We start from the raw sequence: 23556 nt of genomic DNA on the forward strand, positions 1-23556 counted from the left end.
TTCCAACAAGATTATGTTTAATGACAAGTTATGAACTGTAGAACATGAAGTAATAGAGGGTGTTATAAGTAATAGCTTAATATACCAGTATACTTAATATATACTTTGATATACTGGGAAACTGCAGATTTGCACACAAATGAAGAGTGTTGAAAGAGAATAATTCAATTACGTGCTACAAAAAAGGCTTCAATTATTCACACTACCCAAACTGGGTTAAGACAGAAATAAAATTAAGACCATTAAGAGATTATTTTGTACAAATTGTGCAAATCAACAACTTCTACAAATTCATTACAAAGCAAAAATACAAACTATACACGCAAAAGACTTCCATCAAAGTTACAAATAAGACATGAAAAAATAATATTATAGCTACAGAGTTAACTACCTAGGACATACATAGCTTTTGTTATTTAAACCCAGAATAACACTAATGTTAGTTACTCAGATTTTGGCAATATTTATGTGTTTAATATGATCACCGCTATTAATCATATTTTCACCTGGCAAAACAATGTAAGAACGTATTAGAAAACGAGAACAGTACATTCACAAAGTTTTCAGAACAGAATAGATAAAACAAAACAGCTACCCTTCCTTCAACAAACACAGCAAACCTATACATACCCCTGAGACAAAAACAAAGGACAAAAAAAGAGAAAAACCTTAGTTTGAAAGAACATCGTGAAATAGAAAAGCATCTTCTTCAACAACGATGGGCCACATTCTCTCTTGTGAGCTCGTATTTTAAGTTGAGGAGAAAGATACAAATTTAGCTCGCCAAAATTGAGGGAAGCCCAAGTCCAAAGCCTAAAAATACAGACAGAAAGATTGTTTCTGTGCACAAAATCATACATTTCCCCAAATGTCTTGTGTGCCTCCCCATTGGCCCAGCAGAGCAAAGGTCTAATTCAGTCCATCAGCAGTCCAAATAAATTACACCTGAGGAGACGCCAAGTGTCACGATGGGAGAGAAACCACAATGAAGCACAGCTAAACTTCTTTTTTTAGTTCACAGCTAAACAACATGCCCGTTAAACTGGTATTCTACTGGTGAGATGACACATGTTTGATGACGGAGGGAGTCAGCTGAGCAGTGCAGGGCTGTTGCAGTCCGAGTAGCTTATTCGCCTCGAGGAAGAGGAAAGCTCGGAGATCCGAGACAGGTCTACGCTGTTGGTCCGTTTCCGAGCTGTGCTTTGCATGTTATATAGAAACGGCTGTGAAGTATACATGGCAACGAGTCCAGCTAAGGCTGCATGAGAAAGTTACACAATAAGGATGAGTCAATGGTTCAGGTGGGAAGACGCCAGAGGGCTTCCAGTCTCTGGGCCGTTTCCAGGACTCAGGCCTTCGCTCCTCTGCATGTGAAGTTAATGTGAATCAGGCTGCATGGAGTCGCAGCAGGAATACACAAAACCCTCCTCTTCGTCCTCTCTGCAGCCAGCGGAGGGAGACTGCATACCAGACACCATGGCTGATCTGAGGAAACAGACAGAGGGAGATTAATGTTTAGGTCCTGTGAACTGAGAGGAGCTGCCGTTGTAAGAGATCCGATCACATGACCACAGGGCGACCTAGACATTCTCAGGGAGCAGGCAGGAATGCAGAGACCTTGGTCCTCAGGGCTACACACCAGCTTATCACCATGCCATTTTATCAGGCTTACCCACACTGCGTTAATAATGCCTCAGGACAGGCATTATTTAACCAAAGTCCCCTGGCATGTGGGACTAAGCTGCTCATGCCATTTATGTCCCTGGGTAATAAATATCTGAGGATGGCGGCAGAGTGGACCCTACTCTGTAAAAAACATCCACAAACCATCTGCTCTGAATATAACTTATAGTGAAAAATGTCTTTATTTAGTTCAATTTTCAAATTCCTGCATGTAGTTAAGCACCAAGAATCTATTTCCACAGCCTCAGGTACCGGAGTGTCTCATTTTCCTCCCCTGCTGTTATGAAGGAATGCTCCACTGAACATGTTTGCTGGGCAAAATGACGTTTACATCTCATTTGCATATTTTTGAGGGTAACAGCTCTGCAGGAACAGATGAAGGATCTGTGTGTGCTCTGTGTTGCAGGAGGAGGAGGGCTGACAGTTACAGGCAGGCGCTGCTGGGGGCTTGTTTGGATAACCTAATGAGCCCTCATTTCCATGGCCAACAAAGCCGGCTGATGCTACAGAAGCCTCTGCTGATCCATACGCACCTGTCACGGTTGTGACTACATCGCCTGCAGCGTAACAGTAGGACTGTACTACTGGAACAACAACAAGAGGTTACAACAACCTCAATGAGAACTCAAAAAACTGATGTGTCCACACAACAAAAACACAAACAAAACTGATTTCTGTCTATTGAATGGCCTCTGAGCAGAAGTGAGCTGGGGCAGGGTGACATTTAAAACTATTTATTTTACTGCCTAAACAATATCAAAGTTTTAGTGCAGCATAATACCTTGCTTTGAGATATATAAAAACCTTTTCAGCTACACTTTGCAAAGCATTTTTGGGGTGTTATGTGTTAAACGGGTTCTTGGTTTGGTCCAGGGACTTCCTGGAGTCTTGCTGTCACAATGAGGGTGCCAGGCAACTACAGAAGACTCCAGGAGGCCTTGAAAAGAGAGTGAATAACGGTTCCCCTAAATGCTTTTAACTTAATTTGAAAGAAGCAGAAGGTGCAGAAATGTTGAATGTTCTGAAATACAAGTACTTTGCATGCTACAAAAGTACTGTATAAAACTGAAAAATCAGGATTTAAATCAGAACCAGAATAAAGAAATTTGCCAAAAAAAAAAAAAAAAGCCTTCTAATCAAAGCCTAAGTAAAGAAACGACAGCAGCTCTTAGTCCATACGACGCTGATGGAAGTTTCCACTGCTGCTCTCTCCCTCTGTGCATTTGCATGGGTCACTGCCTGCATTTCTTGAGTGCTGTCGCTGCTGCTGGTGCTGGTCTAATCTCTCTGAAGTGCAGATGATGAAGAGCATGCTCCTGCATCTTAAATACTCTGCTGCTCTGGTCTTCTCCAACTATGACAATATCACCGTTTCATACGAGCAGCAGGTTTATTTTTAGTCATCTGCGTCTCCACTGCATTAAGTGAAGCCAAGTATGATCAACAATGTGCTGCTCACACTGAGACACAGATGAAATGAGCTCCAGTCTGTTTCAGAGTCACATCAATTATATACGAGGCTGGGCTGTATCAGCAACACTCTTCTCCTCCGACATGTAAAACTACAGGTTTGCATAGACAAATTCATCCTGTCCTCATCTTCTCACTGGGAATGAAATGAGTAAATAAAAAAGATAAACCTTCAAAGACATCGATTCCTTCTTCTAACAGGGAGTAAGGTATCTTGAGATGCCAACAGGTGGCTGAATTAATAACTGTAACCCAGAAATTACCCATATGCCCCCTGTGCGCTCCTTTGGTGTGAGGGATGGAGGGAGTCCCTGTGTCCTTCAGCAAACAGATGGACGTGGACAGTTTGAAGTGATCGGCTCTGGCACACTGAGGTTTAACCCGACTCAGTCCGTCTGCTCCCATCACTTATCTCCATCCACCACATGGGAATACGGCCAGACTGAGTTCGACAAAAGAAATAATGACCGATCTCAAGCATTTCTATGACTTTAAGTTACAAAGCGCCTGGTTAAAAGAGCACACACGTGTACGCCAGAGGACTAGGTCACATTTATCAAATAAACATGCAACATTGCATTAGTATGCTGCTTTTTTTTTTTTTTTTTTTAAATTAAGTTATTTATTACGCCTCAGACTCCATCTGTGCTTTCTTGAAGCCAAATTACCCATGATGCACCAAACCAAAGCTGAGTCCTCTGTCTTTATCTGTCCCCTGTGTCCAACAAGGCCTGCACCATGTTTACTAATGACCACCTAGAATTCTACTGTATTGACAGACGTATGAAAAACTTCATTTACATGAGTTTGTTTTCAGGGAGAGCTAAAGGAGTCTGAGCTCAGAGGCTCAAGCATCTCGGTACAGCTGCAAAGTCTAATGAGCAGTGTCTTTGCAGAAACTCCAATTTAAGACGCGAACAAAGAGTCTCTCTGACTGAATACGCGCCACTTCAGCACTACTTTAGAGGCTCAAATATTACGTAATTCAGATTAATTACCCAGCAGACACACACTGTCCCATTCCAGCTGGCTTTCTGAGGAGGCCTCTGTAACTGTATGACAGCCCATCTCTTTTTAAGGCCATAATCAAATTAGTCTGGGTGATTATTCAGCCATTTTCAGCATCTCTTTCCCTTTTTGTTACTCGAAGTGTGGAGAAAAGACCAATATAAACTTCATTAGGTTTATGCAAATTTAAGCAGCCATGCCGGGGGCCATGATGTGGAGGACTGATTACTCAAAGGAGCAGAGATGAAGTGTGTGTGCACGTGCTAACTTTAACTGTGCATGTGTATGTGTCTGAGAGAACGGAGGGGAATCGTTGTTGTACACAGATGTCACAATAAAAGCCTCATTCAGCTTGTGTTCCTGGTGGCCCTCACAGTGAGACATTAATAAAACATTAGTATTGACTGGCTGGGACCTCTGCGCTCCTCCTCCCTGATCCCACTGTGACCTTTCCATTTTATAGCAGCTGTCTGGGGATGCGAGAGCCCGCCGAGGACTCTCCATGTGGCCCCTGACCTCTCCAGGTGTAACCTATCACACAGAGCCGTGCCCACCTCATAAGGGCTGCAGCTCAAGGCGTTAAAAGCTGAGTTTTTTTTGGTGCGGAGAGATTGGAGGGTAAGAAAACAAAGGATCAGGCATAGAAAGATTCAGCCATTTCTGGTGCCGTTATAGATCAGTGGTCTGGACTGTGCTGAACTTTGTGCAGGGATCTCCAGTTACATCCTGTTTGCCTGTAGTCTGGTTCTAAGAAGTGAGCAGATCACACAGTGACGCTACGTGACGTACTACCTCCAAAATATATGCTGAATAAACAATTTGAACCCTGTAGAGGAACACGTCAAAAACATTAACCATTTGTTCTTATTGTTCTGTGAGGACGCTAACCGATATGTTTCTCCTGTCTAGACAATAACAAATGTGCAACATAATGCTTTAACTTTTACAAACACTTTTCCATCAACAGTGGGCTCTGGTTTGGCCCTGGAGTCTGTGGTTAGTCACATCTGGTGAAAATGCAAAGGGCCAACAAACTACAGTAGGTGGTGACAAACAGAGCAGAAAGGCTGGTGATCCCATACAGGCCACGCAAACTGCCAGCACCACTGAAAGGCCTGAACCACAAAGCAACATTAACAATTCTTTACTAATGGGAATGCAGGCCACTCCTTCATTCCTCCCAGATTAGCGTAAGGATGGCTGGCTTTTTAAAGGACAGGCAACGCCAGCAATGAGACCGCTTGTCTCTGTGTGTATTAAACAGTAGTATGCATGGAAAACGAATGGTTGCACAACAATGTAAAAATAAAACTCCAAATACTACTAGTGAATACTTGAACAGCTGATTTGTGGGCTTCGGACCCATCGTAAACATGAAAGGAACACACACACACACACACACACACACACACACACACACACACACACACACACACACACACACACACACACACACACGCACAATTATTTTTCTCCCTGACCCCAGCTGAAAGTTGACAGCCTCTGGAGCAAAGTATTTTTAGGCAGGCGTTAGTCTCGGCTGCCAAATGGCACAAAATATAGCTTGGCTTCTCCTGGTCTTACTTGCTCCTCACTTCATCTCCTCCTCTGGGTATTTGTGTGCTTATGTGTGTGCTTGTGTGTGCGTATATATGTGTGTGTGTGTGTGTGTGTAAAAGCATCCTGCTCTGCCACTTTGTTGTTCTCGACATTCTTGCCACTTAACTCCGAGCTGGAAATTTGAGCTTTTCCATGTCTGCTGTAATTAAACAGTAAGGCGGTCGGCAGTGGGACGGTATCTACGGTAACTGTGTAACTGAGCTCATAAGGATGCGGTGCCTTGTTCTTCACAGCCAGCCTGTCTGTCTCCATCCTTGGCCCAAAAAACCTTGCCTGCCATGGAGAAAGTGGTTCATATCAGCAGCCCCATAACACTAAGCCCCCGGCTCCATTATATCCAGCTGTTTACTGCAGACATAAGTCGCACATAAGCCCTCTGCTTCTCACTTGCTTAGCTTTACTTTGAAATTCCTTGGCAGCAAAAAGGAGCTTGTTTGGGATCACTCTCACATTTTACTGACAGAAAAAAGCTGTTGCTTTGCAGATGTGATGTATGATTCAACTAAACTTCAATCACAGTGTGACCTATTTAGTCGCACTAAGTCATTTTTTTGTCCCGTGACAACAAACACAAAGACGTTAAAGTTGCTGCTACAGGGGCATTTGAAAAAGATGAAAAATAGGTTTTCACACTATGTTCATGAACTAAATGTGTATTCACCACTTGGATATTTCATTTTACTACATACTGGTTCACATTCATGAGCCGCCGTCATGTTGATCTCAGCTGAAGTTTTAGAAAACAACAGCAGGTTGTTCTCACCTGCTCTAGAGCAATAGTTTGTCGCCTTATATCTGGGTGGTTAGCATAGAGCTCCTGTGATGAAGCCCTTTGTCTCAACTTTAAAATATTATTACACACAGTAAAGACGAAGCCAAAAAACCAATCAACCAACATGCAAATTGTTATGACCCTAGGGTCATTATGTGTGTGTGTATGTGTGTGTGACGGATGCTGGAGTGGGCGTGGACTCGAGGACCGTGGATTGGACTTCCGGGATTGGTCCAACACTTCCCGGAAGGAAGATAAGAAGCCCACGGACTGCTGTTCGAGAGAGCTATTCTCCCACCTTTGCCATTCCCAACTACTTTGCTAGAGATTTCGACTTCGAGTGAATTAGATTTTTGTTTCGATTTTGGTAAGTTTAGTATTGATAGGATTTTCAAACAAAATCTAATGACTCCTAGGCTAAAATAAGATCACAGGACAGGCCCGATGTTATGAAACCTGAACTACACAGGCCACATGATAAACCATCTTACAGATCTTATCAAATATCATCAAATATCACTGTCGCTCTTCGTCTTCTTTAATTACCAGCCCTTCATCCCTCCCACCTCACCCTGTGCAAAAAACCAGGACTACTCAGGAAAACTGCCTCCTCTCTCTTATCTCACATAAAGCTGTGAAAACTGCCACCTGTTGTTGCTTCAAGCAGAACAGGGCGAACGCTTCTTTGCTCATATGGTACGTTCCATTTCCGTCAATCTTCATATTCTTGAAATGGATCCTCTCAATTTACCTCCTGTTCGCTTCCTATCCCAGACAATATTACCAATATTTTACTTTCACCGGCACAGGTTGGCCCATGTTCTGTCACCACATATGGTGTTTTCTCTTTATCCTTGCAGAGTCATTTGTAACTCGTATTCAAAGTAAAGTATTTTTCTATGTGGAGCACAGACCTGATCCCTGCCTCGCTCCCGTTACTGACTGAGGTCTTGCGTTGTAGCTCTCGCTCTGTAATTACCAGCACCGCTGACATTCCTCCTGGTCTCTAAACCAGGACTCCACCATGTTCATCCAACACCCAGCCATCGCGGCAGCTAGATAATGTGTAACTTGTAACCACGAGCAACCCTGAAAACAGTGAAGGGTTTTAAACTGGCCCTACCCGTTTCAAACCTACGTTCACCTGGGTCTGTTCAATAGGTGACAATGTGTGTTAAACAAAAATGATTCTGTAAAGTGGGTTCTCTTGTGTTATCTTGGCAACAGGGATGCAGCACATATAATAGACATCCTGTTTGTTTGGGTCAGGTTAGGGAAAGTGCAATTACTCACCGTAGAAACCTCAGTCGGGCGCCCGTCTATGCTGAGAGGTATTTCCATGTGCTGACAAAGGCAGTGGGAATGAGCGAGTAGGGCACACTGGTCACGCTGTCCCAGGAGTCCGATGATGGGTCGTAACAGTCTAGTGTCTTACACCTCTGAGCACCAAAGTACCCCCCAACCACATACAGTCTGTTTCCTGATGCCACTGCATGACAGCTGATCCGTTTGGCCGTCACATCCCCGAACTTTGACCACTGGTATGTCTCACTGTTGAACCGGTAAGCTGAGCTGGCAGAGAATTCGGTATCGCCGCCGATCACAACAACGTGGTTGCCAACTACAGCCGCCGCTGTGTATCGCCACAGCTGCGGACAAGTGGCCGGTACTGACCACCGGTTCTGGCAGGGGTCAAAGCACTGCACCTTGGGATACTTGTCTCTGTTTACGCTGGTTCCCCCAAAGGCAAAGAGTTTGTTTTTGGCGCCGACGACAGCAGCGTTGCTCACCCCTTCTCTGAGCGGAGCCACCAGAGTCCATTTATTGTTCTGAGGGTCGTACTGTTCTACTTGTTTCAGAGACACAGATGGAGAAGCAGGGAAGGATCCTGCCAGAGAAGTGTGCCCTCCCACCACGTACAACATGTGGTCGAGTTCTGCAGAACCATGTCCAAATCTGGCGACCAACATGGGGGCTGCTTTGGACCACTCGTCATGTAATGTGTCGTAGACCCAGACATCTTTTGACGCCCCATTCTCAGAGCCTCGTCCTCCAGTAACATACACCTGAGAAGAGGAAGAGTTCACGTTATGAATAAATCTACGTAACAATGAATGAAAACGCACCTTTGCAGCAGAGATCACGTACACACCTTGCAACCAATAGCACAAGCACTGCACTCTTTCCTGGGGCTGGGGATATCTGTTTTGGGCATGATCTCCTTCGTCTTGTTGTCGATCATGTAGACCTTATCACACATGAAGGTCTGACCTCCCAGCAGCAGCAGGGCTTGGCTGACCTTCCTTGGCCGGGCACAGAATCCCGTCACGATACCGTCGTTCTGGAGGATCCGCATCTTACACCGCACGGCGTCTTCGACGATCTCCCGACCCACCTTGTGGCACATGACCAGCTCCTCTGAGGCAACGTTATTCAGTAGGTAGGTTTCGGGGAGCAGTGCCAGGCGGACACAGCGCAGCAGCTCCGGCAGCTCACTATGCCTCCGCTCCATGTCGGCTTTAACCCAGTCAATAACGGCCTCGTACACCAGGCTCTCATCCTCCACCTCCAGTTCCTCACTGAGGATCAGCTCCTGGACTTTGTCTTTGGGCAGGTTCAGGAAGTCTTCTGTCCTGAAGAGAGTAGCAAAGTTTGCGAGGCACATCCTCCACGACAGTTCGTACAGTCTCTGACACTGGTGGGCATCTGACAGCAGCATCATCCCCAGGCAGTTGGATTGGTGGAGGTTCTTTTCTAGAAACTCCGCCGCCGCGTCCCTGATGTCATGAAACTGAAGCATGTCTCCGGCTTCCAGGAGCGACTCTGCGTTCTCCTCGTTGATGATGACTCGGGCTGAGTAGGCGTAGTCAAGCAGGAGCTCCAGCACCTCCGGATGGAGCGAGTCGTGGAAGTTGACGTCAGCATCGCGGCTCTCTCTGAGCCCGCCGCTGAACATGGCCTCAAAGTAGCGGCTACAGGACGCCAAGACGGCCCGGTGACAAGGGAAAGATCGGTTTCCGGCCTTCAGGACAACATCCGTGAAGACTCTCCGTTTGCGCAACAGGTTGAGCTGAGTCAACAGGCTGTCGGCGTGGGACGTCTTGTGGAAGAGTTGGATATTCATGGAGCCGGAACTAGAGCGAGATTTCCTGTTTTCGTGGTTACTGACAGACATCTTGACTTAGATCTGGAGGAAGAGCAGAACATAAGTCACTGCAGTGCACTTGTTTCATTCAATAATTTATGGAGGAATTATGAAATGTCACCGACGGTGTTACGGATGTAGAGCACTTTAAACACTGCTCCCATTTTATGATTAGACAAGACTCTCTGCCAACAGCTGATGAATGAATGAAACACTCCTCCGCTGCCTTACAGCGGAAATGAACTTCAGACTTTAAAGACATGAAAGGAGCTCAGATAAGGAGCACTCCCACAAAAACACCACTGTGTGCACACAGCGCCGCCACACACATTCACACTATGAAACACACCTCAGTTTTTTTTTCTTTTTCAAACATCCGACACCAGTATTTCATCTCAGGTAAAGAAGCGACACCTTTACTCCACTTTCCACATGTAAACGCTTCAGGGGTCCAACAAGCTCCTTCCAGCTGCTTCTGATCCTCCAAACTGACTCACATACAAGATGGTGCCAAAGTCAAAGCTTCAAGCCCACATGAGCTGTGGCACCTCAGTCCAGCTCCTTCACTACAAATTATGCAACCACTGTGCAACCACTGAAGCTCACCGGGCTTAAACAGGCTTCAGGGTAAAATGCGCTGAATGTATTGTGGTAAATATATACCCTCCTTATAAAAACAGCCTGTACACAATGTGAGACTGAAAGTCCGGTCTGCACTTCAGCAACTTGCTTCCTAAGTTAGCAGCAGCAGCCTGCAAGCAAACACGCAGCCTGCCACAACCAGCCGACGACAAAGCAGCAGATGTTCCGGCCTGGAATTAAACTATTTTCCTGTGTGAAGTTGGAGAAACGTGAGACAAACGTATGATCGCGATATGTGGATCTGTGCGGGACCGGCCGAGTGTCTCACCTCGTTGGGCTGATCCGGCTCCTTTATCTCGGCTACAACTTGGGTCCGTCGCCGGTTTGAAGTTGGGGCTGAGTTTAGACAAATCCGCTTTGAGAGTGAAGACCTGACCCGTGTCCTGAGGTGTGAGGGGATGGTCGAGCCATTTGTTTGGTCGCAAGAGTCTTTTTTTAAAAAAATAAACCAAAGTGCAGAAACAAACAAAGCGCGTGTCCTCCGGAAGCCAGACAGCGAGCTGAGCTCAGAGCCCGAGCCGAGACCGAGCTGCTGTTCCCGCAGGCTCCTCCTCCTCCTGCCGCCTCCGCCCACTGGGTTGGAGGTCTGCACCCAAGGGCCCCTTTATTCTTCCTGTCTCCGGGCTCCGCATCGTTACTGTCAGACACCACAACATTTTCAGCAGCACCTCAGAGACGATCCCTAACCCGCCACCATCATCCAGGCGGTTTATAAACAGTTTGATGTGACGAGAGTATGTTGGCCCCTAGTGTGGCCCCTAGTGTGGTCACGTGTCTGTGTATCTTTAGTATTTTAGTTCTTACTTTTCATACTTTTCACTGGTTGTGCTAAATCGTTCTGTGCTAAACTATTATTTCATTCTTGGCTTTATGATAATTGTGATTACAGACAGACAAACTATAATAAATTGCAGTACCTTTATATTGTATAAAGTACAGTTACAGGTGAATACAGCCCAACTTCAGTTTCAATAGTGCCACAAAGGTTTTAAAAATGGATTTAAATCAGTAAATACAGAATAGATGTCTCACACCATCATCCTTCAGCACATGCCCCGACATGTCTGCAGGTGTAATTAAAAACATTAACAATGACTCAGTCTCTTTGAGGAGTGCCACTACAACTGTGCACAAAATCCCTGCTGTTAATTAAGAAACTCTCTGACAGCAAAGGAGAAAGAATGGAAGTTAGAAATCAAAATAAACACACATCTATTCGAAAACAGAACAGGATCCAGAATGTTTAGAATGTTTGTTGTCTAAAGTGTATTATAATAATACTTATAATACTGAAACAGGAGGTTCAGAGCATGAGTCCTCCCCCTATAAAGTGACAGAGCAGGAGAGGCCTGATCAGGAACAGCAGAGCCGACGCTCAGGTTTCCTCCCTCTCCCTTTGCTGTCACTCAGCAGCTGCTTTTGAAGATTAAAAGCTGTTTCTCGACTGTTTATGTGAATGTGTGTTTGAAGAGAAAAGGACACAGAGCCAGTTTTCCTTTTATTCACTGTTCCCGTTGTTTCTCTGCAGGGGATTAAAATGTGAGTGCCGCTCATTTCTCAAATTACCAAACGTCTTTTTTTACACTTCAAAGTCCCAAAGTAACCACTAACAACCTTGTGTAACCTCGAAGTCTGACATCAATAAACACACTCGTTGGTTACTCACATTCTCACTGGTGCTTGTTGAGCCCTCGCTTCCATCTGACTGCTCCAAATGCTTCCGTACATACAAGTGTGCCTAAGGGGGATTAAGAATTTAAGCAGATTAGATTAATGAACTCATGATTGTAATCTAGGATTAATTCATTTTGCTGCACCTTAACCCAAGCCCCTACTCACCCCCATGGCTTGAAGCCATACTGGTCTGAGGATTTATATATTTATGTGTGTGTGTGTGTGTGTGTGTGTACAAGCATTTTGTAATTAGTCATTCATTCCTCTTAGGCAGACGCGCCACTAATCGGACCCCCCACAATTATTCCTCAGTGCCCCCCAGCATCACAACAAAATGGTTTAGTTGACAGTAACGGTCACTCAGTTGTTTGCCAGCAGACTCACTGTACCACAGGGTCTGTTCGCTCTGGGCAGGTGGTCTGAGGGGTCCCTGGTGGGGGTCTCCTTCGAGCCCACGCCTCGACACCAAACAAGTGCAGACTTTCTATTTCTGGAGTTAGCTGCTTTCTACATAGTGTAAACCTGAAGCTAAGTATTTATTTATTCACCTATTTACCCAGCGAAGTTTACAAACATATGCAAGTAGGCAGAACAATTTTACAACAGCCTTGGAATGAACGACTGACATGACAGACATGATTATGAAATGGATACTGACAATATTACTTAAAATGATGCACAGTGGAATTAATATCTTTCATTCTGGAGAATAAATATAGGACATATATATAAAAAACAGTTGAAACAAACATGACAACACAAAGTATGTCATATCAGTTATTGCATTATTTATAATAACTACTATCATATTGGTTTTATATCCATTATTACATACTTTATGTTAAGGTCCCACACTGCAGGACACATCAAATATTTCATGGTATATAAATCTGCTGCATCAGTTCAGAAATGTGTTGTTACTGGAGAAAGGTCAAAGTGATTGAGTGGACTCTATCGCCCCCGTGTGGACAACAGGCTGCCACGTGTTTTTGATCAAGGTACCGCACATGTACCGGCTGTACTTTCAATTCAATTCAATTCAAATTTATTTGTATAGCGCCAAATCACAATACAAATCATCTCAAGGCACTTTACAAAAACTAAAACTAAAAACCCAACAAATCCCTTATGAGCAACAACAAATAGACACTGCAGGTTGGTGGGACCAGTAACTGCACATCAGCGATATACAGCTCCAGGACCAGGGACACCTGCAGAAGGTCCAGAGAGAACAGAGAGAGAGGGAGAGAGAGAGAGCACAAGGTTAAACTTTGCTCTATAAACACGGTCAAATATGTATATTTACCAATAAAAAGGGGTTTTAGCAGCGGTGTGTTGTTTATTACATCGCTCCGCCATGTGCACTCACCAAAAACTACATTTCCCAATAGGCGGAAATGACGTCTCAAGCCTTCCGGTACTGTCAAGGGCATTGAATGCCGACGTTAGCCGAAGTGAGCAGCAGCTGCTCGCACGTGGATGTTAAAGGAGCTCGGTAACGGTTTTTCTGGAAATGGACGGGTTCGGTTCTGACTTCTCCGCAGGAGGATCAGGCGGTAAAATGGACACCGGCACCATCATGGAGCAGGTCAAGGTCCAGATCGCTGTGGCCAACGCTCAGGAGCTGCTGCAGGTACTGGACCGAGCGGCTAAGCTAACGAGACCCCCTGAGCCCTGACGGGGCTGCTGATTGTCTTAACTGTAGTTACCCTGAGCTGACTGGTTATTACTATTATTATTATTATTAGTATTATTATTATTATTTTAACGTGAGTCTCTGGATGATGCTGTGAGCTGCAGGTCGGAGTCAGTAGTGAACTCTAACATTCAACATTTCGTTCTTGTCGCAGAGGATGACGGACAAATGCTTCAGGAAGTGCATAAGTAAACCTGGGAGCTCGCTGGACAACTCTGAGCAGGTAAGCTGAGCTGAAGGACCAGATGCAAAAATAATTAATAATTTTTTATATTTTTCTAATTATGTCATTTCAATTCAACCAACATTCCACTTTTTGCCTCCTACCTGTAAGGTGTTGTGGTTTCTTACATTATTAGTATTTTTGGGGTTTGTTTGTTGGACATAGTTTCTTCTAAACATTAAAGCAGTTATTCAAATAACGTCCACATTAATTGATGATGACTATAATCCAGCTCTAAGAAAAGGCCATGGATCCAACGTTAAGACTGTTAACCTCACTGCCGTCTTCCTTACAGAAATGTATTGCCATGTGTATGGACCGATACATGGATTCCTGGAACATTGTGTCCCGAACATACAACTCCAGGCTGCAGAGGGAAAGAGCTCGCATGTGAACATCTCTCTCTTACAGCGGGGAGGAGCACAGTGCACCTGGTAGAGGTCACGAGCTGTGCACAGGTGCGTCACTGCAGCAGCAGCATCGCACCATCAACTTACTGTCCTTATACCTCACAGAAAGACGAGCGGAGCCTGTGGACTCGAGCCACAACAGCATCTCCAGGACATTTTGATTGTGCTCTGAGGGACAGTCTGGTATCAAAGTGAGATCGTGTTTATATGTGATAGATAATTCTTAGAAGATCTCATCTCTAAATTCCTCTTTGGGGGGGATTGAGTGTGAATCTATACACGTCAGCCCTGCAGATCTTATAGGGTGCACCCTGCCTTTCACACATTGCACGCTGGGATATGTTCTGCTCCATGTTTCCCCCATTCTTGATTAAAATAAGCGTTTTAGAAAATAAACATGTGATGTTGAGTGGCAGCTATACATTAGCAGCAGTAAATTATATACCAGTAAGTATAGTTTTATGATTGTATAATTAGGGCATGTGATACCAGGGAGTCTAAACAGGACAAAGGTCTTTCGTCCACTACCCTTCCTCCTTAAACAGTCAGCTGTGCTCCTAAGTTTCTTTCATTCATTTCATTGTGAATCTTTTCAGAGAGGGACCCAACACTTGTAGACACTGGACAGAAAACAGGCAACACACATGGAGTCCGTAAGGACAACAACTTACTCTTACATTGAAAGAGCTCCTCAAGATCAGCAGGAAGAACTGAGCAGGGTTGTGGCGTTTTCACAGCTGTGAACTTGAAATTCAAACAGTCCTATATAAAAGTTTGCCTGGAGAACAAAACTGTTTTGTCTGACCTGTTTCCTAGTTGTCACTCTATCTGCCGCCCTCCACAGTAGCGGGTTTGTTTCAGCAGGGTCTGCCTTGCTGTAGACAGAACCTGTACTGAGACTGCTGTGTGTGTGTGTGTCTGTGTGTGTGTGTGTGTCTGTGTGTGTGTGCGCAGTTTGTTACCCAACACACAGCTTCTTATTTTCTATCCTGCTAAGTTTGTGTAGGGCAGAAAGTCAGAAACACCCGTGAACATTATTTGCAGTAGGACTGGAGGTGTGATTGTAACCAAATGATTGATTTTAATCAGAAATAAATCAATCTTGTCAATCAGGTTTTATCTTATTTATCAGTGAAACACCATCATGAAATCATTGCCTTTGCCAACCTCAAGCCAAAACCTGATCCCAGTCCCAGTTTTTCATACAGAGCTATATTTCCCCGACCTTTAAGTAACAGCTGTTATATCACTGTTTTATCTTTTTAAGAATAGATATAAAAAACAAGAAAATGTCCTAATACATGACCCACATACTGTATATTCTGAACCCCACACAAAATAATAAAACCAATCAACCAGCCCAAGAATAAATAAGTGAAATAAATATTTTCAATCATGCCTGAGGCTATTAGAATATCTTTAAGCCACAGTTTAGGTTTGTCCTTATTTCTTCTGTATGTGTTGAAAGAAATTGGTCCCATTTGATTGCACAGTATTATAAACAACACCTAAGACCAGCAGGTCATCCAGGTCAACAGCATGTGTGTATGTGTACACAGGACAGTACAGTACAGTACAACTTTGTGGAGAAAAATCAGAAAAATCCATTGTCTGCCTCTTCAGAAAGGCAGGTACGTAGATATCCACTTCCTGACAGATGTGACACGAGTATAAACCCCTGGAAAACCATTTCGCCCACATCCGTGTCCCCAGCTCGTCACTCCAGCAATAAACCACTGGCCAGAGAGCTGACGACAAGCCAGCGGCCCTCCAGAGTCTCCCTGGATGGAGATGAGAGGAGGAGAGAAGATCAGCAGTGCTGTTAAGTCCAATGTCTACGTAAAATGGATTCAGCTCTCATAGGTTTCCACTATAAGAAACCGTCGACTAGGAAGGAGTGAAGAAGAGAAAAAAGTTGCATCCGGCACTAAAAGAATGTCAGTCAGATCACCGCTGAGATGGTGGGTGCTTTGACCGAGGCAGGAATGCATGTGGGTTTCCTTACATAAGAAGATTACAGAGAGGGAGTGGGTGAGAAGAGGGGCTCTGTATTTTTAGTAAGGAAACTCTACTCTCCCATCAGATAAGCAGATCTCACTGGAGTGCTGCAATGTTCCTCAGAAGGCAACAAGAAGGTTTTTCTCCATCATGAGAAAAGTCTTAGAAACCTCTACAGAGTAACAGTCAAACCCATCCACCCATAATCTAGACCCCCTTAGTCCTAACCAGGGTCCCAGGGACCTGCTGGAGCCTATCCCAGCTCTCTTTGGGTGAAAGGCAGGGGTCCACCCTGGACAGGTCCCCAGTCCATCACAGGGCCACATAGAGACAAACAACCTCACACACTCACACTCACTCCTATGGGCAATTTAGAGTCACCAATCAACCTGACATACATGTTTTTGGACTGTGGGAGGAAACCAGAGTACCTGGAGAAAACCCACACAAGCACAGGGAGAACATGCAGACTCCACACAGAAAGGTCCCTGATGGGTTTCAGACCAGGAACCTTCTTGATGTGAGGCAACACTGCTAACCACTCTTGCTCTTCTATAAACTGCTCAGATGATGCTAAAGCTGAACCCACCCAGATGTCTGGCCCATTGTCAGGTTGAGAAGACAGTGTTTATGTCATACACTGTTCAGTCTTACCAAACAGGTATCTCTGCCTCCCTCCATGTAACCAGCACACATCATGTTCGGAGTAAGCAGTTTTCCATATGCCTGCTGGCAGTCTGCCTGGTCAATGACATTTACTGCAGCTTTCTGCAGCAGGTTGGTCAAAGAACCTGTGGAAAGTAACAATTACATTAGTCGGTTTATACGTTTCCACAAAGTTTACAAATCGATTTTCCTGAATAACTTTAGGGTCATAATGTTTTTGCTTCTCTGTTTGTGAAACACTTCAAACATATTTCATGCAGGTCTAGATTTTGAATCGTCCAGTCTGTCGCGTTATGATTATACACAGTCTGCATTTCTCTCTCTGAGCCTGATGCAGGCGTCTTCCTCTCTCACCTCCTTCCCTCACGGATCCCCAGCCCGTGATGTAGCACTCTGCGTTCTTCAGGAAGCGGTGGGCCGGTGAGGGGAGACAGACGGACTGGATGGTGTAGGACACGGGGGCCGGGACCGCAAGCTCCAGCAGAGCCACGTCATGGTCCATGGTGGTGCCATTGAAAGCCGGGTGGATGACAACCCTCTGGATGGGAATGACCAGGGCTCCTAGCCCAGAGCGCAGCACAGAGCCCAGGCTCACAGCCCAGTTCCGGGGGCTAGGATCACTACACGTGGGTTGTAAAAGAAGATGATATTCCAGTAGGTTTTTGATTTTTTATGTAACTGTGTATAAACTTTCATTAGCTGCACAGCTTTACACAACAGCATAATTTGTGTGGGCTGATATTCAGAAACTGAGAATCTTTTGAAACCTGGTTAATGCAAATTACCTTTTTAAGCAGTGTGCTGCTGTGAGTAACCATTTCCTGTGAATGAGTGTGGCGCCACAGCGATGAAGTGCCTGGTACTGGAGGCTGCCAGTCCAAGGCCACTCCCCCCTCCGAGCCGATACTCCACCCACTATCCTCTGCGAGTCCAGAGCAGGACGCCGACCACAGTCTGCGACAAAAGTGCATCTCAGAGGTACGTCCTGTAAAACCCAGCGTAGGCTGCCCTTCATGGATATTAACTCACCACAGTTTTTTTCATCTGCCTGGTTGGTGCAGTCAGGGACTCCATCACACTCTGGGTTGATCTTGTTGATGCAGGAGGTGGAGCTGCACTGGAAGTTTCCACTGCAATTCAAGACTGAAATACATGATGATGTGTGGACATTAGTCTACAATAGACATCAATAACACATGATCAATATCTGTCCATCTTTTGGTGCAGTAAACAGGTAGCTTGACATTACCAGACACTGTTGGTGCAGACAGCACATCCATAGGTACGGTCACAGGGACTGGTGGGTGGTCAGAGCGCCCTCCTTTCACAGTAGCTGGAACTGTGGGAACATTCTGGATGTAATCTTGGACCAAGCTGGGATCTGCGTGACTTAGGATCCAGTTGCGGAGCCTGGTGACCCGAGTATAAACCCCAGGCTTGTTGACCTGGGCACAGCCCACACCCCAGCTCACCACCCCAGCCAGGAAGAACCTCCCTGGGGCCGCCTCGCATACCAAGGGCCCTCCAGAGTCACCCTGCAGGGAAAACACATGACCCCTGAATGAATGAGCTGGATTTTTAGAAAATATTCTGCTATGTGGTGGTCAAACAAATGAGGAAGCCTCAAGTCTTCATTCAGTTAGTGTGTAAGGGACATTCCTGTGCTGAGGTCAGTTATGTTCTACTTTCTCATCATTTAAATTTGGGTTTTGAGTTCAATCTCAAAACAGTCTGGGTGAATTTAACTGATTGAGCTGTATTGATTTCTTTTTTTCTATTGTACTGAAAGGATCTTTGTCCTTGTCATATTACCAACACGTCAACAGGTAATGCTGAGAGGACAATAACAAAAACAGCCTCCAGGCCTCTGATTTTAGGGTGGGCCCAGTGTTAAAATACAGTTTTTGTCGCACTTCTACTTTTCAAGATAGAAAAGGGAGATCAGATATGTATACAAACTGTGCCCCAGGACAAAAAGCTATTGTAAGAAAATGTAAGATAATAGCTCATGCTATTCTAGGGTCTGTATTTTCCATACAGCTGCAGAAAAAGCACTGACCTGACATGAGTCCACCTTGCCCTGCAGGAATCCAGCACACATCATGTTGGGAGTAATAGCACCTCTGTACATAGAGGACTTATTGCACTCCCCGGAGTCTATGATTCTCACCACCGCCTTCTGCAGCGTATTGGGCAACTTAACTGAACAACAGTATAGCACAAGACAAATGAATCACACATGACCCACGCTGATCATATTCCATCAGCCATGGAAATGGTCGAGATGAATATAAAGAGTTTCAGAGAATATAGGGGTTTAATTACTGTACATGTAGAGCTGACTGATGTCACACTGAACTGAGACCAGATGTGATGGGACATAAGTTATCTTTTATAGTTTTAAAGTTTGCATATAGGATGATACAATTTTGTTTTAGCTGATTTTTATTAATGATCTGCAGCTCAGAATTATCTTGAGAAATGATTCATGTTTTTTTGATGCCATTTTTCTTGGAGGAAGCAAAAATGTAAAATAGCTCTGTCAGATATTTCAGTTAATTCCTTTTCGTGCTAATTCCCCATCTCATGTTGTGTTGAGGTGTAATCCTGCAGGCAGACTCACAGTTAAACTCGCTCAGTGCACCCCACCCTGACACCACACAGCTCTGGCCAGGAGCAAAGACGTGGGCCGGAGAAGGCAAGCAGATGGGCTGGATGTAGGAGTTGAAGGTGAGAGCGGTCTCCATCTCCAGCACAGTGACATCATTGTCATTGGTCACGGGGTCATAGTCTGGAGACACGATCAACGACTTGATCTTAACCGTTCTGGACTGTGTCTCCTGACCGCTAACCAATCTGGCTCCTACCAGGGCAGTCCAGTCTCTGGGGTTAGTGTCGCTAAAGACAGGAAAGAGGTGGCAGAGGTTTTAAAAATATACTACATGCAAGTCACTTGATAACACATGATTGGAAACTGATTTAGTGACAGACTAATAACACCAAATAAAATGAACCCAAGTGTACTAATGTCACTGCTTGAGTTTTTATAAATACCTCCTCACAAACTTCCAAATTATTGCTGCTGTAGGCAGATTATTGGAAATGTATTGCTGCTTGCCTCTCAAAGCAGTGCGCCGCACTGACCAGCCAGCGCTTGTTGACGATGGAGGCTCCACAGGTATGCTGTCCATGGAGCCTCAGACTGACCTGCCAAGGCAGCTCCCCTTGTTGAGCATCCTCACCCCCCACAACACGAATGCCCATGGCGGGACGTGTGCCGCAGGCTGAAGGAGAGAGAGGGAGGATGTGATTGACATGGATGCTGAGCAGCAGGTTTGTCTTACAGGTAGATTATATCAGCAACCTCAAGTCCCATAATAACAATAACAACTGAAAAAGAAAACCAAATAAAGAGCTTTAAAATATTTAGGTGTCATTCACCACAATGAGCTTCATCAGATCCATCTGCACAGTCCGTGATGGAGTCACACTCAGGATTTAGCTTGGTGATACATTCTCCGTTGCCACAAGTGAAAGTGTTGTTAGGACACCCGGCTGGAGAGGCCAGACAATAGAAAATGGGATGATGCACATAAGAGAAAACATGTAAAAGTCCATTTCAGCAGTTACAGCACTCTTTCTAAAGGAAACTCCAGATCAGTATCAAATGATATGTGATATTTGCAATGACTGAAATATAGATAAGGTCCAAATAAAATACGTATTTCCAGCAATTTAAAAACAAATGTGATTAGTTACACAAACAGTCACAAAATCTAAAAAACACAAGGCTCATGAAAAGTTGAACTTATATAGTTTTTACAGGACAGGAGGGAGACGAGTCATAGAAAGATGACATTTAACATTTGTACGCAGTTAGTAAGTTATCTCAATGATTTGCCCCAATATGACAAACACACACATTTAAGGTGCCATTTAACTCACCGGCTCTGTCGTCTCCAATGGTATAGAACGACTTCCCACTGGCTCCTAGGAAGTAGCAGAAATCAAAACATTAGATCCTCAGATCAGTGTTGAAGCAAATGCACAAAAACAACTGCACCCAGACAGCCAACCGATGACAGAGTAGTTTTACTACCCAGTAAGACGATAGTGTTGATCTGTCCAAACTGTGCCACTTCTAGCGGCTTCTTGTGCAACGCTGAGCTGAGCCCTGCTCTCAGCAGTTCCTGAATGAAGATGTCTGAATACTGCTGGACCTTAGACACCATGAAGGCCAGCCTGAACGTTGCCATCACGTCCCCATGAATGTTACTGGGAAGAAAGGAGAAATAGGTGATGTTTTTTTTTTAAATCTTCCAGAGGATTTTTGCTTGGAGTAGATTTTTCAGCTCAGCTTTCACTTACCCATAGGCAATAATATTACAGCCCACGTAGTGACGCGATACTGATGAGGAGGCAAATATATTTCTGATCTGTAAAAATGTGAAAATGAAAAGTTTAACACATTTCAAAGGAAGTACTGGCCTCTCATCATGGTGACAGTCAGGACTAACCTTATACTTTAAAACTGAAGACAGTACAATGGAGAAATTAGAGCTCTCATCCTGCAAAACTGGGTCATACTTGAGACCTTTCAGCTCCACTGTTTCCATGAAGTAATGCTCCTCCTCCACCAGGTACGCTGGAGACATATAGTAGAAAAGTTAAAGATCACATCATATCTGCAATTAAAGGACATGCATGAAACCGTTTACTATCTAAATGATTCCTACTATGTCACACCAGTACTCACCTATGAGAAGGCCCACAAAGACTCCTACAGTGAGGACGAAGAAGAGCAAAGCTATGAAGGTGCTCCTGTAGCAGGAAGGCGAGGAAGACCACTGTCCTCCTCCTCCCCCATCCTTCCTCTCCTCCATGTTGGATTCACACCACCAGTCTCACAACTCACATACCAGTCTCTCCAGCATCATCATGCCCAACAAACGAGATAAACGATCCAGGCCTGGAAAGAATACAGCTACTGTGTAAATAATAGAGTATACCGTTTACAGCTACTGTGTAAATAATAGAGTATACCGTTTACAGCTACTGTGTAAATAATAGAGTATTGTTTACAGTTACTGTTAAATCCCAGAAGATACTGTATTATTATAAAATTAGACTGAGGTTTTACTGTGCGATTGAAATCAATTTCATAAAATAATATTTTATGCAAAAAAAAGTTGCACTCTACAAAATATAAAATACATCAGACAAAACTGTTCAAGCCTGTGAAACACATTTTAAAATACTTTAGTTAATTTGACTAAGCAGCTTGGAGACGTTACTTTGAACGTCAGTCTTGTGAGAAACCGCAGCACGTCATCATCTGAAAAGCGATACACGTTAATTAAGACTAACATTTAACGATGCGTCTCCACTATAGTACAATTCATGCGAACAATATTCCACAACAATGGTATGAGTTCCAAACGGTAAACGAGTCTTAACTGCATGTGAAATAACAAAACAATGGTGTTGTGGCCAAATGAGGCCAAAGCTTCAACAGTTGTGTGAAGAAAAACTCTTATCATCTCAGAAACGCACTAACATGATCCAGCAGAGCAGGCCTGGCTGAGCGTGTCCAAGAGATCGGAGTGGCCATGTTGCTTTTCATAAATCAGATGTGGAGAAAGTAAAAACCACTGAATAAAAACAAGAAATCTTAGGAACTACAGTTCAGAGTTAAGACTAAAATGAACCGACGCGTCAGATATTCACTGCGCCAGCAAATTACGCACAGTGGCTCCAGACACTAACAATACAGGCTTTATGTTGTGAAGTAAACCCACTCACCTCTTCCTTCTCCCGTTCCTCTGGACGTCCACGATACCCCGCAGTTCACAGTGCATGACTTGGGCCACACACGAACAGGTACATGGATGGACAGTACAAAGGACAAAGGACAGGATCCAGGGGTCTGCTATTTGTTCCACCTGCCAAGGGGCGTTCCGCGTCCGCCCTGCTGGTAACTTACCTACGGTTTACTTTAGGAAAAGGGCTTCAGAAATCCCTTCCATCGCTCTTGATCCCTTTAGTTACACCCAGCGTGCAGAAAGCTTTTCTCCTGTCACCTTAGAGCTGAAATTATCTCCAGGTAAATAATAAGCATCCCGTGCTCCTTTACATTAAACAAAGCGGGAGAAACGTGATGCCAGAAACAAGACAAACAGAAATCTACACTGCTTTTCGGTGCAGCTCAATATTCCCTCTAGATGCTGCCTGTGCTCTTCATGGACTCTATGAATGAGCAGCACGGGAGGGGCGAGTTGTGCCTTTTTAAATGTAGCTGAAATCCCCCTGACCAACCTGGGAAATTATCACTAGTGTCTCTGATCAGGTCATAACTTCATTATGTTCACTTCCTCTCTCAGTCAGACACTGTGAGAGGAAGTGAAGTTAAACAAAGGTCATCTTTAAGTTTTTTAAGTTCACAATCCTACACACTATATAAATATTAGTGTCATTACGTTAAATAGCAACTTCTCATTGTAAACCTACAAACCACACTGACATGCTGGTTATGTAATGCATCGTCTACAT

The 23556-nt window shown here is 44.5% G+C and overlaps 3 protein-coding genes across 4 annotated transcripts; 1 reads left to right on the forward strand and 2 right to left on the reverse strand.

The window, feature by feature from the left end:
• On the reverse strand, positions 1-10875 carry enc3 (ectodermal-neural cortex 3). The gene is made up of 4 exons (XM_026305343.1): positions 10609-10875; positions 8706-9740; positions 7847-8619; positions 1-1485 (listed from the first exon to the last, which is right to left on the reverse strand). The coding sequence occupies exons 2-3, from the start codon at positions 9726-9728 to the stop codon at positions 7873-7875; spliced, it is 1770 nt and encodes a 589-aa protein (XP_026161128.1). The 5' UTR covers positions 9729-9740; positions 10609-10875; the 3' UTR covers positions 1-1485; positions 7847-7872.
• Positions 10876-13437: 2562 nt separating this feature from the next.
• Positions 13438-15457, forward strand: timm13 (translocase of inner mitochondrial membrane 13 homolog (yeast)). 2 transcript variants are annotated; one of them, XR_003295608.2, is made up of 4 exons: positions 13438-13647; positions 13865-13933; positions 14229-14391; positions 14940-15457. XR_003295608.2 is itself a non-coding variant. In XM_026305487.2 (3 exons), the coding sequence occupies exons 1-3, from the start codon at positions 13528-13530 to the stop codon at positions 14325-14327; spliced, it is 288 nt and encodes a 95-aa protein (XP_026161272.1). In that variant the 5' UTR covers positions 13438-13527; the 3' UTR covers positions 14328-15457. The 2 variants fall into 2 exon arrangements, 1 of the variants encoding a protein (XP_026161272.1); XM_026305487.2 differs by having other exon boundaries at positions 14229-15457.
• Positions 15458-15534: 77 nt separating this feature from the next.
• On the reverse strand, positions 15535-22089 carry tmprss9 (transmembrane serine protease 9). The gene is made up of 15 exons (XM_026305486.2): positions 21764-22089; positions 21525-21652; positions 21376-21443; positions 21107-21282; positions 20953-20997; positions 20449-20562; positions 20126-20291; positions 19631-19905; positions 19067-19209; positions 18257-18542; positions 18037-18150; positions 17793-17961; positions 17362-17627; positions 16996-17132; positions 15535-16124 (listed from the first exon to the last, which is right to left on the reverse strand). Exons 1-15 carry the CDS (start codon positions 21888-21890, stop codon positions 15963-15965), a joined length of 2376 nt encoding a protein of 791 aa, XP_026161271.1. The 5' UTR covers positions 21891-22089; the 3' UTR covers positions 15535-15962.
• Positions 22090-23556: the final 1467 nt, after the last annotated feature.

This window comes from Mastacembelus armatus, chromosome 4, assembly GCF_900324485.2.
Source record: "Mastacembelus armatus chromosome 4, fMasArm1.2, whole genome shotgun sequence".
Lineage (NCBI taxonomy): Eukaryota > Metazoa > Chordata > Actinopteri > Synbranchiformes > Mastacembelidae > Mastacembelus > Mastacembelus armatus.

Coding starts and splice junctions, on each gene's coding strand:
- enc3 (XM_026305343.1), bottom strand. CDS start 9,728: ATGTCTGTCAGTAACCACGAAAACAGGAAATCTCGCTCTAGTTCCGGC. Junction 8,620..8,705: donor CTTGTGCTATTGGTTGCAAG/GTGTGTACGTGA, acceptor TCCTCTTCTCAG/GTGTATGTTACTGGAGGACG.
- timm13 (XM_026305487.2), top strand. CDS start 13,528: ATGGACGGGTTCGGTTCTGACTTCTCCGCAGGAGGATCAGGCGGTAAA. Junction 13,648..13,864: donor ACGCTCAGGAGCTGCTGCAG/GTACTGGACCGA, acceptor TTCTTGTCGCAG/AGGATGACGGACAAATGCTT. Junction 13,934..14,228: donor CGCTGGACAACTCTGAGCAG/GTAAGCTGAGCT, acceptor TCTTCCTTACAG/AAATGTATTGCCATGTGTAT.
- tmprss9 (XM_026305486.2), bottom strand. CDS start 21,890: ATGGAGGAGAGGAAGGATGGGGGAGGAGGAGGACAGTGGTCTTCCTCG. Junction 21,653..21,763: donor CTTTGTGGGCCTTCTCATAG/GTGAGTACTGGT, acceptor ATATGTCTCCAG/CGTACCTGGTGGAGGAGGAG. Junction 21,283..21,375: donor TGTAATATTATTGCCTATGG/GTAAGTGAAAGC, acceptor CTTTCTTCCCAG/TAACATTCATGGGGACGTGA.